This window comes from Phocoena phocoena, chromosome 8 (genome assembly GCF_963924675.1).
Source record: "Phocoena phocoena chromosome 8, mPhoPho1.1, whole genome shotgun sequence".
Classification (NCBI taxonomy): domain Eukaryota; kingdom Metazoa; phylum Chordata; class Mammalia; order Artiodactyla; family Phocoenidae; genus Phocoena; species Phocoena phocoena.
In genome coordinates, this window is record NC_089226.1 from 32,508,480 (window position 1) to 32,527,885 (window position 19,406).

General features: G+C 33.2%; 1 protein-coding gene across 1 annotated transcript; it reads left to right on the plus strand.

Annotated features, from left to right (window-relative positions):
• Positions 1 to 1,467: 1,467 nt before the first annotated feature.
• ANGPTL5 (angiopoietin like 5) lies at positions 1,468 to 17,270 on the plus strand. Its single transcript, XM_065882616.1, has 8 exons — positions 1,468 to 1,811; positions 4,017 to 4,161; positions 6,025 to 6,128; positions 7,019 to 7,112; positions 9,348 to 9,448; positions 11,085 to 11,205; positions 13,293 to 13,478; positions 16,701 to 17,270. The coding sequence occupies exons 1-8, from the start codon at positions 1,716 to 1,718 to the stop codon at positions 17,018 to 17,020; spliced, it is 1,167 nt and encodes a 388-aa protein (XP_065738688.1). The 5' UTR covers positions 1,468 to 1,715; the 3' UTR covers positions 17,021 to 17,270.
• Positions 17,271 to 19,406: the final 2,136 nt, after the last annotated feature.

Consider the following 19,406-nt stretch of genomic DNA (forward strand, 5'->3'; position numbering starts at 1 on the left):
TTTGGATACCATTATAAATAACATTGTGAATTATGTGAGGCAGCATGTGATGGACAATTTCTTGAGCTTTCACTTTCATCTTGGCTGGGGCTATTTTTTCTTCTGCTGAAGTATTTTCTTGCTGAGGCTATTACTTTTTCTGTTGAAGTATTTTCTTGCTCAAGTAAGAATTTCCTGAATTTGTCTCTGGGCATGCTGTGAAAGAATAAAGTATATTAATGTCTGACTGATTTAAAATTGCTAAAGTTCTGCCATCTTCTTTTCAATCTCATGAGACGTCAACTAGAAATTTAAGATTAAAGATACATACTCGTCTAGTTCTAATATAGATTTTAAAGGTCATCAATATTGCCAGCAATGTTAGAACTGTATTTTAGAGCAAGTCAAATAATAATTATGATAATAATAAAAAAAATAATAATTATACCACCTAACACTTGAGTACTTGTCGTGTCTCTTGCACTGTGCTAAGTGCTTACATATATTAAATAACTGAATCCACACAACAATCCTCATTCTACAAAGAAAGTAAGCTATAGTGATATTAGGTAATTTTGCCCAAGTTTCCAGAGCAAGGGAGTGGTGAGTCAAGATTCACCCAGGCATTCTGGTACCAGAGCCAGCACTCCCAACAACCCCCCCACCAAGCTGCCTCTACTGAGAAATTTTCAGTAGAATAAGAGATAAGAGTGTTTGCATTTAAATAGTGCGTGAGGATGTAAAGTCAGAAAATAGATAATTTGTTTAAGATATTACTTCATTAATTGATACCCTAATGCCTATACCATACCAATCACTATGCAAGTACCATAAAAACTATGATCTCTGCCCTGTTGTTCTTGGGCTAGGAAAGGAAATGGATAAAATAATACCTTGAATAGGAAGCAAGACTCAGAAAAATCTTAATTTTAGGATAGTGAAGACTTAGGCATGCTTAAGTGGTGAAAAACAGGAGCCACTATCATGGAGAATTTGAAAATTCATCACAGACATTGATCTATCAACTTTCAGAGAGTGGTAATTTTCAATTACAATAGTCCCCTTATAGTCACAATTTTTGAAGTTTTGACACTATTGATGTAAAACATATAAATCAATTAGAGTCCTAGAAATTTGGCATTATGTGGTTAATGTGACCATCACTGACAGCTAAATTCAGTTGCAAACATATTTTAAGTCTGAATTATCTGCTCTGGGTGTCCACACTGGTTAAATTTCTACTTAGTATTTTGTAGAAATAGTTCCAATGTAATATTCTTCCCTCTACATCACTCATTTCTACTTTTTTACTATTTTTATGCAAACTGGTTCGCAATTATAGAGTTATACCTTATCAAAGGCATTTTTTCCTAAGGGCAAAAAAAAAAAATCTGACATAAAAACTAGATGATGCTATAAATTCTTGCTTGCTTACTTGATTTAGCTACCTAGCTGGCTGGCTACTGCCTATATTCCAAAAGCATGGATTTACAATGCAGGCATGTAGTGATAGAAAAGGTTTGTATAACTTAAAATGACTGGATCTCTAGAGGCTACCTTGTTTCTCATATGAAGGGTGTTTCAAATGAGGGCATGGAAACTAGTAAGTACTGGCTTCTATTTTTGTTGTACACCTTCCAGAAATTTTTGACTGAAGACTCTGTGTACTAGAGTTCTTTCCATACAGAGCTGACTGATATTTGAAGAAAATTTTCATTTCTCCAACCAAGAAAAATATGATTTATCTTTTCCAAGCTTCACTCTTGTTTTTAAATCTATGTATTTTTACTTGTGGAGAAGTTATACAAGGTAACTGTGTTCATCATTCTACGGTAAGAATTTCAGCAATATTATTTCAGCTAGGAAAGCATGATTATATAGTTTTCAAGATATATATTAGATGTTTGAAAAGATTAATTACAGTACTCAATATAATTTATGGGAAAATTAAAGTGTTTATTTAGAAATGCTGAGACTTATGCTTAAATAATATTACTTTTAAACTTAGGAAACCATAAACTGAAGATTGACTCTTAATACATTTCTTGTGAAAAATTGTTAAAGAAATTGCAGGCCTTGGTTAAAAACTAGCCAACAACTTTCCAGTTAACTTTAATAATGAAATATCTGGTAGGTAGTAAAAAAATTCACTTTGCTTAAAAAAAAACTATTCTAGAAACTTTCATACTTCAAATATAGTCTTGTGACTGGTTACCTAGGAAAAGTTAAAATTTAAAATTAGAAAATTTTATTCAAAACAATGTCAGAGTGATTGATAGCTAAGATAGTGTATGTAATACTATGAGTAGATTGTGATTTGAATCTCTATACATTTAAATGTTGGCTTATAATTTTTAAATGTTATAAACTGTATTTACCACTGTATCAATACTAAATTCCAAAGTTGAAGCAAGAATAAATTCTAAAAAAGCTACAGAAATATTAATAACAATTCTCTATACTAAAAATTTAAGAATCTTATTTAGATCTAAAAAATATAGTTGTAACCTAAGTTTTTGAAAACATCTACTATGTCAATTATTATAGGAGTTTAGGGGAAACAGCAAAAAGTTAAAAGTAGATCTATGTAACAAAATGTAAGCATCTTTTTGGGCAAATATCTTTTATATTGTGATTAGCTCTTTACCTTTTTCTCAATATCCAGGTCAAAGAGGACAAAGCTTGTTATTATTTTCTTTAAATTACAGAGTTATTCTAAATCACATAACTTATACCAAAGGATGTTTTAACATTAAAAAAACCAGTAGTGTGCCAACAAGAATAGATACCTTTGGAATGACATCTGTAATTGGCTTTCTTTCTTTTTTCTTTTTGAATAGTAGTTAGTACTTTTTAACCTCCTACCCCATCTTACACCTTTCTCCTTCCTTCTCCCCACTAGCAATCACAGGTTTGTAGTTGGTTGTTGGCTTTTTATTTTAAGTTAAATTTAATTTTTTAAAAATTTATTTTATTGAAGTGTAGTTGATTTACAATGTTGTGTTAATTTCTGCTGTATAGCAAAGTGATTCAGTTATACATATGTAACTGAATATATATATATATGTCTTTTTTCATATTCTTTTCCATTATGGTTTATTACAGGATATTGAATATAGTTCCCTGTGCTACACAGTAGGACCTTGTTGTTTATCCATTCTATATATACGGTTGCTGGCTTTTTAAAATGATATCTGTTGTTGATTTTGCAAAGCAAAATTCCGTGCTTTTTTTCTGTAATCACTGCTACCTTTTTAAAAAAATTTTTTTAACTTTTTATTTTATATTGAAGTATAGCCGATTAACAATATTGTGATAGTTTCAGTTGCACAGCAAAGTGACTCAGCCATACATATACACGTATCCATTCTCCCTCAGACCCCCCTCCCATCCAGGCTGCCACATAACATTGAACAGAGTTCTCTGTGCTATACAGTAGGTCCTTGTTGGGTATCCTTTTTAAATATTCAGTGGTACCTTTTAAATCTATGCATACTTTACCTTTCAAATCTGTAAATACTTTAGCTTATACAAAAGCGACAATTCTCCTGCACATTTTCCCCAAATCACGATTCCTAATAACTAGTGGCAGAAAGTGTTTTTGGCATAGAAATGTTGTAGGCATCTCAGGGAACCTTCTTAGTACCCATTCAAAGAATTTCAAATTGCACAATTTCTGGAAGAGGGATGGTCAGAACTATATCGCACATGGAAATGTGTAGAAGTTAAAGGTCAAGGCCATAGAGCCACCACACGAGAACGTAGACCCTAAATGATTCCTTTTGGAATTGGAGAAGAAAAAAAGAGAGCAAAAATAATGAATCAACATATATTTATTGTTCATACCTAGAATTTACCCATAAGGTTTATTTGTGGAAGTTTGAACTAACCAGTTAATTATGTTTTTTTCTAATGATCATCCTTGTATATGTCCTGAAATCTCATCTTTTTTTCTACACTCTTCTTATTTATGACATATTAGGTAATATAACATATTTCATATATTTTTTCTTATTTGTATTTTTTTTAATATAAAGGATTCTCCAGTAGTTAACATTGTAGAAGATGAATCTAATGCAAAAGGTGAAAGTAAAAGTAATGCTACTGTTTATAAAGAAGATTGTGAGGAATCATGTGATGTTAAAACTAAAATTACACGAGAAGAAAAACATTTCATGTGTAGTAAGTATTAAAAATAACCACAATTGGGCTTCCCTGGTGGCGCAGTGGTTGAGAGTCCACCTGCCGATGCAGGGGACACGGGTTCGTGCCCCGGTCCAGGAAGATCCCACATGCCGCGGAGTGGCTGGGCCCGTGAGCCATGGCCGCTGGGCCTGCGCGTCCGGAGCCTGTGCTCCGCAACGGGAGAGGCCACAACAGTGAGAGGCCCGCATACCGCAAACAAAACAAAACAAAAAACCTCCCCCCCACAATTATACAGGTATATGATTTATTATTTCTAGGGTAGAGATGGAAAAATATACCTTAGCATTTATGTGGGTCATTTTATATATATCCTGATCATCCTAGGCCAGGAGTTTTATGTGTTTGGCACATAGTAGGTGCTTCGTAAGTGTTTGGTAAATGAACAAATCCTTCTTCTGTATAATATGGCCCAGTGACACCAACTAGCCACAGAGGGAAGGGGCGAGCCACAACGCACTGATGGTATCAATTCACCTAGCACTATTTTCTTACTTCCGTCTGAACAAATGGCAAATTTCACCTGAGTTTTGAGAAGGAATTCTCTAATATTGAGTAAATGCTACAATAGATATAATACAAATTCACAGCGAATTTATGTAGCAAAGCATAAAAAATAAAAAGTTTTAAAATCTCCATTTTTGTTTAAAACTAGTAATAGTGCAGTAATTTTCATGATCTATTTATATGTACATAGGCGGTGAAATGAGACAGGGGATCAGAAAGGGAGGAGGTTCTGATCCAGTTCTTATAGGACTGTAACTCCTAGATCAGAAAGTATAAAAAGCTCACTTTATTGTGTTTAATTCTATGTGTAACACAGGTATCTCAGGCTTCTCAAACCTATGAGTGTGGCTTTAGATCCATTAAGACAGATATCTAAATCCAGGGAGTATCTAATAGAAAGTGAGAGACTGAAAGTAAAAATGAGAGATGAAGCTGGATGAGGTAGATTTTAAAATATCATGAATTATTAATGTAATTCTACTGCTAGAGTAAAAGTTAGGAACATAGAAATAAATAATTTTTAAAAGAATAATGTATGCCATAATGTGTCACTCCTTTTGTTGTAAAGGACATCATCAGTATAACTGAATAAACTTGGATAAAATCTGAGAAGTACATGGTAGTCAATATTTATTTCCTGATTTTTATGGCTGTGTTGGGGAGAATGTCTTTGGTGTAAGAAAAACACACTGAAGTATCCAGGGGCATCATGGTGGCATGCTCAAAAGAATTAAGAAAAAGTTCTTCATACTGTTCTTGAAACTATTCTATAAGTAAGATTGTTTTAAAATAAAAACAAAAATACATAGTAAAAGTTTAACCAGAAACCAACCAGCTAAAACTTTTGACTAAGATTTATTATGAGTATATATGTATGTGTGTTTGTAATTTGTTTATATAAAAATGTAGCATTAATAGAAAAAAGTTAAAGAAAGATTTACTTTTAAAATTAACTTACATGATATGGAATTATTGCCTTTTACTTTCTTATGTAGTAAGAATTGATGAGTCTTGGACCTCCTGCTTCTGTACCTCTCATCTTATAAAGTGAGAATTGATATTCAGAATGTTGTCTCGCATTTATATCAGATTAACTTATTTGGGGGTAATCTAAATTATTAGGAAGCATACTTTCATTGCGAGGTATTGAAATAATTGTTTTCTTGGATAATCCTGGGTTAAACAAAAAAGTACTAACTAGAATATGCAATTCTATGTATTAGATTGAGCTTTATTGTTACATATTTATCCAAAATCATTTTGAAATTATTTTTCACTGTAATTGTTTTCTATAACAAAATAATATTTAGCAAACACATTTTGTTATGATTTAAGGAAATTTGCAAAATTCTATTGTTTCTTATACACGAAGTACCAAAAAACTACTAAGAAATATGATGGATGAACAGCAAGCTTCCTTGGATTATTTATCTAATCAGGTATGGATTTTTTAGAATTGTGTTGTTATTGTATGTGTACATTGATATACTTAGCTAGAGGTATAATTGTTTAATTTTTTAATTTATTAAAGTCCATACATCTATTTAGTGCCTACTATGTTAGAGGCACCATAGTAAGCCTCAGGCAAACAGAAAGCAATAACAACAAAAAAAGATCTTCACTTAAAGCTTATACAGTCTAAGAGAGCAGAAAAATGTATTGAAAATGTTGTGACTGCTGTCAGAAAGATGCACCAAAGAAATTCAATATCTGAGCTATGAGAAGTATTCCCAGATGACAGAGATTATGAACTGAATCATGAAAGATGGATAAATCCTTCAAAGGTCACAAATGTGGGGTAAGAAGAGTAGGACCTTCGATTCTGGGGAACTGCTTGAAGTGGTGCAGGGGTGGAGTGGCTGGTGAGGTTGAGGTGTATAAGGAAAACTGACTTAAAGAAATAGGAGCTAACTCATGCCACACCAAGGAGTCAATTGAAGTGTCTGAGCAGGGAAATGCGATGATTAGATTGACAGCTAGTGAGGAGGATGACTTGAGGAAGAGCAGAGGGAGGAGACAGGGAGATCAGATAAGAAACTACAGCAAAGGAGGAGGCAAGATACAAAGAACAGATCTGCAAGAGCGGTCAAATGCAGAACTGGGCAGATGAAAGCAATGTGTAGGAGGAAAACAGTACTCAATTTAATGATTGCTATTTAGTAATGCCTTTCTTTACTGCTTAGAGCAGTAAGGAATTCAAAAGAAAAATGGACATTATATATATTTCAAAGCTGGATTTATAAGAGGCTTAGAGATATCACTTATAAAATTCAGCTAAGAGAGTTTTGTTCAAATATAAATTTGCTTAAATGTATGCATGTGTGTTTAGGTTAATGAGCTCATGAATCAAGTTCTCATTTTGACTACAGAAGTTTTTAGAAAACAGCTGGATACTTTTCCTCACAGACCAGTTCAGTCACACGGTGAGAACTTTGGTATTTCACCCTTTTCATACTTGTCTTTTATTGCTTAAAAATTTCCTGGACAGGTTGGAGCATTTAGAACTTTTGTTTAAAAAATACAGCTCATTATCATCTAACAGACTGGAGGAGTAATACCTGCCAAATTTCAACCCAGACAATGTGTACTTTCCTGAATTGGGAAGCTTTTCTGACCATTTGAAAGCTATTGCTGTATACAGATATTCTGAATCTGTTGAAAATAACATAGTTTTATGTAACTGAATTCAGGCTCTCCTTTTACATTTTAATATTAATAATCAATCTTCAGCTAGAAGAAAAGAAGGTGTCAGAATTCCTCCCACCTGTAAAAACTATTTTTAACATGTTTGAGATGTTTCAAATTGGGACATAAAATTTAAAAAGAAAAAGAAACTTAAGACAAAAGAAAGTGGAATTTAGCACTGTTTATACTAAAACAATATATAGTAATTCCTAAAGTCATGGGTTTCTAAGAAAAGTACCCTATATATCTTACAGTTGTGAATTAATAACAAAAAGTTCCAAGCAAGTAAATATTTATTGACAGCCTAGTGAATGATCTTTCTTTTATCCTTACAAAGAGAAGGAAATAAACTGTTACTGAGAATCACCTATGTGTCAGGTACTATGACAGGCACTTTCACATGTTATTTTTTGTTATTCTATTATATCTCATTTATTTCCCATAAGTGAGTAGTGTAGGTAGGTAGTGTAACATGGTGGTTATGAGCATGGACTCTGGTGTCAGATCACCTGTCTTCAAATCCCTCATCCACTGTTTCCTTGATATCAGTTTCCTCATCAGTAAACTGATAGTACCTACCTCATATGGTTCTTATGAGGATTAAATGAATAAATACACCAAAAGCTCCTAAAATATTGCTTGATGCATAGTAAGACAGTATAAGCGTTTGATATGATGATCTTCATCATCAGATAAGGAATATGGAGCCCAGAAACATCTGAATAACCTGTTCATATTTATTTGGATGGTGATGGCAAAGCAGATATTCCAACTCAGATTAGTCCTTCATTGTAAACTTCTATTATCATATCTCTGAGCATAAAGTTATTATGAAAATGTCTCTTAGCAATTCAGAAGAAAGGCAACAAATCTATATCTTCTAGAAGTGAAGGGGAAAGCAAACAATTTTTCATAGCTAACTTTTTGTAGATGAGATTTTCTGCATGTTTACTGTGCGCTAGGCACTGTACTAAGTGCTTTATATTGATATAATGTCTTACTATGTAAATCGTCAGAATAACACTATGAAGTAGATAGTATTATTATTATAACAATATTGCACATGAAGAAAAGTAGTTAAGTAACTTAGTTAATGGTTCTGGCTAGTAAATATTAGTACTAGGAATCTAACCCAAGCTTCTGGTTCTGAAGTATCAGGCTTTCATGTGTTTGTTCTCTTGGTAACTGATGCTGTAAGGGTTGAATTTGTTTTATCACATTTATAAAAGATAACACAAAGTAAAGTAAACTATAACATCATATCTACATACATATCTACATAAAAGATAACACAAAGTGTAAACTATAATATCATATCTACATAATATATTTACAATCCCCTAGAAAGGAGAGTGCTTAAGAGAAGGTGATTATAGACTGCTACAGTTCTAGCTATTGTGAACAGAGCAGGCTCTAGCCTCAGCATCATTTTCTCTGGTGAAAAAAGTGATTTCCCCTTCCTCTCCCTTTGCCTGATTGTAATGGTGGGCCCCAAAACACCAGAATCTCTGAAATTTCAAATAGTGGAGAAAGGATGTGTCAATAGTAATTAATCTACTTATTCCTTTGGATTTTCTCCTCCTCATTCACACAGATTTCTGTTACATATTATGTTCCCAAAATAAGCCTAGATTTCTGAAAGGGCATTATTTATTGGACAAGAGAATGCATAATCATAAAATATATTAAATAAATGTTGATACCAAATGGAATACTAATCAATAACAGTGAGTTAGTTATTAGTGAAGGTTTATTGCAGCATAACTTATTCAATCCCAGTTCCTCCACCTATCTAGTTTCTTCTTATTTCTAAAGTTGAGATAATTTTTCATTTTCAAAAAGTTAAAATCATCATCATTACTGAACATTTTAATAATAATAATTTCAGATAGCACTGTCAATTTTCTTTTATAAAATGATTGTCTTAAGTGTATATGTGGAAATATCCTAAATAACTAATTTTACTTTTCTAGGTTTAGATTGTACTGATGTTAAAGATACCATTGGTTCTGTCACTAAAACACCAAGTGGTTTGTATATAATCCACCCAGAAGGATCTAGTTACCCATTTGAGGTAAAGTTTTCCCTTATTATATGGAATAGGATAGGCATCTAATTTATTTAAATAATATTAGAATTTTAATTGTTTTAATATTTTATTTTTTCTTAAAAATTTTAAAATAAATCAGTATAAGTTCCAGTTTCAAAATTTTTGTTTTCTGGAATTCTTTGCCCAAACCACAAACCAATAAAAGAACTAGAGGGTCTTTCACTTTTCTATTTGAGTGTTCATGGTTACACTCTTTAAAGTAAATCCATTTGGTGCAAGATCTTATATTATCCTTACAGTAGGCAGAACTATGCAAAATAAATACTTACTTGCTTGAATTAGCTTATGGATATTAAAAAATAATTGTGTGCTTTGCCTTGGGGCTTGCTAAAAATACTTTAGTTTCTCTTCCTACACTTGGTTATACTTTCTTTGGATGATAAGTGATTTTTTGTGATTGTATAAAAAATTAATAATTAAAAAATCCTTTCACTGAATTGTGAGACAAATTGAGAAGCTGATCCATTTCTTAAATCAAATAAAATAAATTACTCATATTTATCCTTAGTAGTTCTATACCATGATTTCTAGAAGAAAGTTCTACTAGAAATTGTGTTATTAAAATTAGTATTATAATGTTACTATATTACATATAGTGTATATAATATATAAAAATTATATATATATAATTTTCTGGTTACTTTTTTGTGCATAAGAAATTTATAATACCAATATCATACCTTATTGATAGTCTTTATTAAAATATTAAAATATATTTTCTAAACCAGTTTCTCGTCTCAGAGTTACTAACGTTATTTTTTGACATCTATTGACAGGATGTCAAAAATTGGGAATTAAGTGGGAAATAATTTTAAGTTACCTAAATTACTTCACCTACAGATTCAAAAATGGACCTGAACAGATGTGGAAAGGGAACGCTTCTAATTTTGTGAAGAGTGGGATGCATAATTACCTCTTTTGTGGGAAAGTGTTGGTTCCCTAACTTCCTCCACACTGCCTTTTTCTGTCTGTGTGTGGGAAGTTTCTGATGGGGAGGATTGGTCTGATTTTCTCGCTGTGTCACTTCTATGGGTCCCCTACGGTTGTCCTCTTAGAGGCATTTAACAGAGCACCACAGATGCACCTATGAGTGCCTGCTGAGATGGGGCACAAATCACGCCTTTCTGTCTGAAAATCCCAGTCTGAACACAGGCCTTCCAGGCTTTTGGAGGAAAAAAGCAATCAAAGACAGGCACACAGGCACATTTAACACTGTTTTTTAAAAAATCAGTGTTTTAATTAAAAGGAAAAGTTAATTTATAAAGAAATACATCACTCTGCCATATCAGATTGGTACAGTTATTACTCAACTGAAAAATATTTATGGAGCTGAGGAATAAGAGGGTAACCTTAAAATGCTACAAACACATATGTTAAAAAACTGACTGATACAAGGACCACAATTAGGTTTGTTTTATAATAAACAGTATTATTTCTAGAGATTTAAAAAAATCTGAATACATTAATGACATACAGTTGCATTGAAACTTTCAGTGGAAGTATCTTCTCTTTCTCTAGGCTTTAAGGGTGAAGTATGAGTTTTATATAAAAGAATGAAAATAATATTATATTATTTTTGTCTTTTCTGGGTTTATTTTAGGTAATGTGTGACATGGATTACAGAGGAGGTGGATGGACTGTGATACAGAAAAGGATCGACGGGATAATTGACTTCCAAAGGTTATGGTGCGACTATCTGGATGGATTTGGTGACCTTTTAGGTCAAATTTTATTTATTTCTCCTCTTTTTTCTTCTTTTTGATAATATGCCTATGGACTCTGTCTCTATTGGTCAAATAGTTAGTAAAAATAGCAAATCCTTGTGAATATAAAAATATGACAAATTACCCTCTGGTTATATGCCAAATTACTTAAAATAAATAGGTCTTCAGTTGAGATATGAAAATCTTTATTTTTAGTTGAAATATGATTTGAGTGAAAATTCTAAATTGTGTTATTTATTAAGTATTGACTATGCTCCCAGCAGAATTCTGGCAGATACTCAATAACTATTTGTAGAATGAAAACCTGAATGAGTAGGGTCCTTGAAATTCTTGAGATTTGTGTTGTGTCTACATAAGCAAATGAAATAGAGAATTGAGGTCCATAGCTGTAGGAATTCAAATTATGTAAATGTCAGTAAAAATCACTATGCTCAAAACTTGGAAAATGTAAACCCCAGGTGAACTGTAAAATCTGTTCACGTTATTACCAAATGGCAGCATCAACTTTTGCGGGTGAATAGAAGCACCAGTATTTCTGAACCCTACAGAATTTTACATTAATTGGAACATTTGCAGGTGACTTTGATCATTTTCATGCTCTTATTTTAAGTTATTGTTGTTATAATTTAGAATCTTTAACTTCCCATAATAATGTCATCCAAGGATTTAATAAGTGGTGGTGTTTGTCCTACTGCTAAAAACCCTGCAGCATGCCAATGATGTTAGAAGGGACATGAAATGTAATAAAATGTCATAAGTAAGGCCAGATAGCTGCCATGCTATGGAATGCATTTGAAATACTTGTGTTTTCTCAGCATTACCTCCAATTTTCCAGTAAGGGCTGCCTTCTGAATTGAGCTGTCATAGATCTGCAGGCTCTAAGTTGTTATCTTCCTTACTTAATGCTTATGTCCATGGGAAAATTATCTGAGTTTTGACAAAAAATGTCTTCAGGAAGGTATACTTCACATAAGCAGACTGCTTTGTACTTGGCCTATTTAAAAAAAATAAACTTAGGATTAAGGAAAATGTATTGTTCAGTTAAATCTGAGGTTGGGGTAGAGGGGAAAGATGGCAAGGACACTTAAATTGTAGTGTCAGACTGTGAGAAACTAAGCAGGCCCACCTTCCTTCTTGTACTTCTTTTTTACTTCCTATACTCCCTTTCTTCCAGTATTTCTTCAGAAAACTTTTCAGTTCTAAGTGGGTATGTAGCTAAAATGCCCCTGTAAGGCCTGGAGAGTGACTTAGTATCTTAGCTATAGTTTTAAGATTTGAATTCTGTCACATTGTCTCCCAGCTCTTGAAGTTTGTTTTGACTAGATCCTTACTTCCTTCAGTAATTTCATGATTCAAGCAGAGGGATATACTTCAGAGCAGGAGTGTCTACATTTAGGTTATGCCACAGTGGGTAGAGGGAGGTAGAAAGTCATTGGCTAGAACATGCAAGAAGAATGCAGTCTGAATTAAGGAGTTCAATAATCCATCTTGGACCTATAATCATCTTGAAAATATTGACCCTTAACCTGAGTATGCTCCAGTGTTGCTACATTATGTCTGCATTCATAGGTAACTGATGAGCTTCATTACAACAAAGAAATATTTGTTCACAAAATATTATTCTCAAAGACAGAAAAAATAATTTCTACTGAGCATTTTCAGAAAATATTTCTTTAGGAGTTGCTGATTTGGAGGCTAAACCTCTTATATTTACTGGTACACATCATTTTGTTACCTGCCATAATATTTGAACTCATTTTTTGTTGACATGCCTTAAGGTAAAACTTGACTTTTTACGTGATCTTTAAATGAATTTTTGAATTTAATTTGGGGAGATAAAAAAATGAAACAGAGACTAGTTATCCCAAGTCTAGTAAAGTAGAAGTGGGAAGATACACATATATATATGTTTTGGTAAATTAGGCAAACACTGATAATTTGAACCAGGGCAATCTAGTCTCTCAAATAATTTATGTGTGCCATCTTGGAGTTATTGAAACACTAAGCAAAGCCAAAGACTTAATAACAAAGGGTTATTCTAACTTGTATTAAAATATATTTAAAAAGCATTTTTTTTTAAACAGGTGAATTTTGGCTAGGGCTGAAAAAGATTTTTTACATAGTGAATCAGAAGAATACCAGTTTTATGCTGTATGTGGCACTGGAATCTGAAGATGACACATTCGCTTATGCATCATATGATAATTTTTGGCTAGAGGATGAAACAAGATTTTTTAAAATGCACTTAGGACGATATTCAGGAAATGCTGGTAAGTTTTTTTTTCCTAAAATTACCCAAAAGATTTAAATATAGCTGACTCAATATTAGATGAAGATAAAAGTAATGCATTTCTTTTGGTATATGACACATAACTGATAACAGAATAGGTTAGGAATGAGAAAACTGGCTAAGTCTTGAGTTATGAAACTCTGCTATGATGGTTGCATCATCTTGTGATTTTGAAGTGCTTTATACACTTTAAAACAATTTTGCCATATGTAACCACAATTGATTATTTAGATAGCAAATCTGTGGGGCAGGCTGGGAAGGCATTATTTACATTTTCATGTACTGAGAGGCTGGTGTTTAGAAGTCATAGAATGTTAGAGCTGATCTTCACTCTTCTCACTCTGCAGGTTAAGAAACCTGAAAGATTGACTTGCCCAAGAGTCCCAGCTCATCACATCTGAGCAAGGGCAAGGACCCAGGTTGATAGAACAACTAGTTTAGTGGGGGTTTTTTCTTTTTTTGGCTATATCTCAGTACATCTACTCATTTCTAAATAAGTTAAATTTTTAGAACTCCAAAATACTTGATATTAAATTCATATTTTGATGCTGATATTTTTAACTTGAGTTAATACTAAATTCAGCTCTCCTGTTCATTGCTCATCATTGTACTTGTTCATTAGGTATGTTTAGTGTTAGAAATCCAAAAATGAATGAGTTATGTTCCCAGTTCTTTAACTAATCACAATATAGAGAGGGAGATTAAATAAAACTGAAAACACAGAATACCGATAGAGATTTGGGGGCTAAAGAGAAAGAATTCCAATGGATTACATCCAGAGAAGGGTAGTTTTCAACAAAGAATTAATGGTAGGGTCAACCTGGGGTGCTTTGTGAAAGTACATACTCATGCAGAATCTGATTCAGTAAGTTTGGGCCCAGGTATTTGTATTCACTAGATGGATATGTTGGCATCCTTATAGTTGAGAATCACTGATCTGTACTTGGAGGAATGGATAGGCTTTTGGCAAGTGAATGTTGGCAAACAGAGCAGCTTGAGTCAAGGTACAGAGGGAGGAAAATTACTGGGCATGAGAAGTTGTCTGTTATGGATGGAATCTCTGATATCTGAGGGGGTTTAGACTTAGGATATTAAGTAAAAGTCTGAAATTTAAATATTGACATATAGGGACAATTTTAAGGAGTTATATAATTTTTGAGGCTTCATCTCTAAAAGAGTAAAGAACTATCTAAATATGGAACATACAATGTTAGGAAAAGTTTATGTGGGATTTCTCTAGAAGATGACTAGGATCTCATTAGAGGATACAATTTATAATGGCAAGAATTTTTTCATTTTGGAAGCCTCAAATTTTGTCATGCCTTATTCTGCCTTTTCCCAATAAAGTTAAGTAACTTTCAAATGTTGATCACATAATATAATCAAGATAAAGAAAAAGATGTCAAAAGAATGTAAAGATAGCAGTATAGTTAAGTATGATCAGGTATTTGGTAGAGGTGAGCCAGATATTTGACTTTGAGCTCAGAGCAAAAATAGAAATATGAAATTTGAACATTTGAGGAGCACAGTTGTTCCATGAGGACACATTGTCCTGGTTCTAAAACTTGAGAGACATTTCTCTGGGTTCTTAGTGAAAACAAAGTGTCATGTTTTCTAATTACACTCGGACAGAAAACGTAACAGTGAGTTTTACAGTGGGCCATTTCTTTAAAAATAGACCTATGCATTATATTTTTAGAGTAAATTATTAAATATAATCCAGTGAGGAGCTCATATAATGTATGATCCTTCTGATGGTTGGACTTAACCAGGGAGAGTATCTGTGGAGAGATCATATAATTTAGGTAATGCTCCATAAGTGTTGTCTTTCTCATTTGAACTTCTGAAAGGTTTTGCACCATGTGGTATTGAAAATGATATCCTCCCTGCAAATATGTGCAATTTTGGCATTTTGTTCCTATGAAGTGCATGGTCAGAGACAGGGCTGGGGTACAGGATAGGCCACTACCATTAGTGAAGTTCTCCAGGTTCCTCAAAGACATCTCAAAAGATGCCAAACATTTGGAATATAATGAAACAAATGTGGGCTTTGAATTCTTCAAAGATTTTACATAGCTTCACTTTTACTTAGTGTTTCAAACATCTTAGCAAATTTTATCTATAAGTGAAATCTAAGTACAATGGGACTAATTAGAATCTTTTATTTATATGGTTTAAAAGAAACAAACAAACATGACTTCTACCCCTGCTACTTAGTTAGCCAGGTTGCCTTGGCCAAGATACTTAATCTTTGAAGATTACTGTGACTATCAGGGATATCACACATAGAATGTCCAATGTAAGTCTTTAAAATATGGTGGTGTTTTAACTACTATCCAATTAGTATGCATATCATATGGAGAGCCATGAAGAAAAGGCATACCTCAGTGGTATAGCTGATTTTTTTCTTGAGGGCATTGGGCATTTAATATAAACTTGGTGGCCACTAAATAAAATCAAACAACTTTTGCAGTTATAAATTTGTTCCTGAAAGGTAGAGGTTTCACTTTCATCCATACCTCTCTATCTAAAGTGATGTAAAATGGTACTGGTATAAAAATTTGTGTGTAAATTATTTTCTTTCCCTAAATTACCAATTACCATATTATTCTTCCCCAAAGTATGACAGGTTTATACACCATATTTTTGACCTAAATTATCTGCTTCTGTCTACATAGCCAAGCTTCCATTTTGTGATTTTATATCGAATGCCTACTTATTCATGTTTACATATTCTGAGCCTATTTATATGAAATAATTGGAATGACAAAATTGTAGAAATGGAGAGCACATTACCCCTGGTTACCAGGGGTAAGGGATGGGATTTAGTTTTTAAAGCATATGAAGGAAACTATCATTCAATTTATACTGCTACTGTTTGGTCCTTTCATACAATTATGCAACGATTTAATAGTTTTCAATTTATTAACTGATAATATGCAAAGTTTTCCTAGGCCATCACAGACCACCATAATTTGTTCCAACAAACGTCTACTTAAACATGCCTATCATGTTGAGGAATTTATTACCAGATTTTGGCATATTGCACCCGGAGGAGAGATTTTAATATAATACCTATTAAAATATAATTTAAACCTTAGTTCTGGGATGTAATGCTTTTGCATAATGGGTTGGTAAAGGTTGATTAAAATTACAAAAAATGCCTTTAAATTTCGTCATTAAAAAAATCTATTTTACCTAGGTGATGCATTCCGGGGTTTCAGAAAAGAAGATAATCAAAACGCAATGCCTTTTAGCACATCAGATGTTGATAATGATGGATGTCGCCCTGTATGCTTCATCAATGGTCAGCCTGTGAAGAGCTGCAGCCACCTCAGTAACAATACCGGCTGGTGGTTCAACCAGTGTGGTCTCGCAAATCTGAATGGCATTCATTACTTCCCTGGAAAATTGCTTACAACTGGAATTCGATGGGGCACATGGACCAAAAACAACTCACCTGTCAAGATTAAATCTGTTTCAATGAAAATTAGAAGAATTTACAACCCATATTTTAAGTAATCTCATTTTAAATTGTAATGAGTGTTCCACAGTTATTTTTGATAATATATAAACAATTTTACATAGTTTCTCTTTTTACTTAGTGTTTCAAGCATATTAGCCAAAATTTAACCATAGGTGACATCTAGGTATTATGAGTCTAAATAGTAGTCTTTTTTATAGAGTTTTATAAAGGAAAACATGGTTCAATGTATGCTTTTACTACTAATTATATTAACAATATGTAATAAAATTTGTTTTGAGTGTATCGCAACCTGTCTACCTGTAGTCTGTTGTCCTTTTAAAAATTTTTCCCTTTTCTTTAAAACATATAAACCATAGTGCATTATTAGGAAAATTAAAGAATGTGTTATATTTATTTCTATATTTATTTGAAATGGCTAAATATATAATCTACAGATAATTTCTGTTGAAGACAATTACAAGGAATAATTTTGTGCAGATTAATATATAAACTTCACATAGTTTAAAAACCTTACTATTTCCAGGTGATTCCATAATATTTTACAGGTAATAAGAGTTTGCTGCAAAAATAAAGTCCTTCTTGTTTTCCTATTTTATTGTGGTTAATAAGTTTATTCTTATTTGTAATGAACTTACTATACATTTGCATACTGATCAGTTGCATTCTAAAACACATTTATATCCTAACTCTTTTTAAGGCAATAGGAATGGTATGAGCTTTAAATGAAGGAGAAAGAACAATGAATCACTGGTCTAGAGGTGGCTCTAGAGCAAGCATTTTTTAGGAAGTTGCAAGGAGTTAGAGTGGTAAGGCTTCCATGGGAAAACACAGCAAGGAATGTGCTAGACCATATTCAGTTAATTAAGAAAATTAGGGTTGAGTGGAAAAGTACTTTGTCCAGAGTTAGGGTTATACAGTGGGTAGAAGTAGCTGAAAAGTGAGGTGGGAGGAGGTCTGAATTAAAAATACATATGAGGGTATAGAGATCACGGTGAGTTGTCTGAGTACAGCAGAGGGCTTAGTTTGATCAGAACATAGAACCTGATCTGAGTTCAGGGATGAGCAAAAATGACATAGTCACCTTTCAAGATTGCTTTCACTTTGATCTCCTCACCAAACAGTGAATAAACCGTGTACAGATTATAGACAGGATACAGTTGCAAATGGTTGAGCACGGTTCCCCATGGCTTCCCGTCCATCTCATAGAGGCACAGTTGAGATTCTGTGTCTTTACATTGGGGTAAGATGTCTACTAGGTTGCAGGAGCAGAGAACTGTAGGTTCACTGCCTGCAGTGATATGAGTACCAGAAACAAATTTATATACAATTAAGGAAATAATTTTGCTACTCAGCAAGCTACGTCTAATGTGTGGATTCTGGACCTTGAAATTCTTGGTCCTATACAGGGGAATCTCCTTTATTGTACTGCAAGGTCTAAGGGCTTCACATTTTTACCCTACCATAAAGGTTATGGAGATACTGAGGGTAAAAGCAGAGTGGGAATAAATGTTGGGATGTTAAGGGAATGACAGACCCAGACAAAAGCAAGAAATTTTAATTTCTCTGGGTTTGGGAATAAGAAGATGTATTTGACTTTGAATGGGTAAGAGACAATGGCCCCCAGGATGCCTTATGAGAAAGTGTGAAAGTACTAAGAGGCCTCAACCCCCACTGCAAAGGAGAAGCTATATTTTGGTTAATAATCCTGAGCTTCAGACTTCCAGAAATGAAGTGACCTTAACCTTGGGAGAAGTATCAAGACAACGGTTCCTTTTTTGCTCTCTACTATTCCAACACCATGCCCACATCTCTTAGAAGTAAGCATAAAAGATTGGAGTATCATACCCAAGGTCTACATGACATCATTGTAGATTCATTCTTTCAGAATCTGAGGACTTCTCTGGATAAATGGTCCCATTTAAAAATACAAATAATTTATTATTTTGTCAATTTAATTATCAGTAAAATTGAAACTGTGTCCAGTTAAAAATCAAAAGGAAACTATACAGATCCAAAAGCTTCTCTCTATACCAGCATATATTAGTTATAAATAAAAAGGTTAACATTCAAAATAGCTTTGAGAGCTATAGAAGTAGGCTAATAATCTATTTAAAAATAATTATAAAACATTACCAAGAAACATAAATGACTCTAAATAGCAGCACAATCATGTTCTTTGAATAGAGGACTTGGTGCAAATATCCCCAGATGTATGAATGGAGTAGTGGGTTTGAGAACCAAGAGCAGTTTGGAGTTGCAAGAACAATATGTGAGGAGGATTTAGGTCATGCCAAGGAGATCACTGACACACTGCTTCACTGACATATATGAAATAGGGTTTATTGGGGAAAAATGTACAGGCTGGCAGGTAGGAGAGCCTACTTATGCTAATGAATAGTGCATTCTGGGAGGGCATTTTTG

Coding starts and splice junctions, on each gene's coding strand:
- ANGPTL5 (XM_065882616.1), top strand. CDS start 1,716: ATGATTTATCTTTTCCAAGCTTCACTCTTGTTTTTAAATCTATGTATT. Junction 1,812..4,016: donor ACTGTGTTCATCATTCTACG/GTAAGAATTTCA, acceptor TTTAATATAAAG/GATTCTCCAGTAGTTAACAT. Junction 9,449..11,084: donor GATCTAGTTACCCATTTGAG/GTAAAGTTTTCC, acceptor GGTTTATTTTAG/GTAATGTGTGACATGGATTA.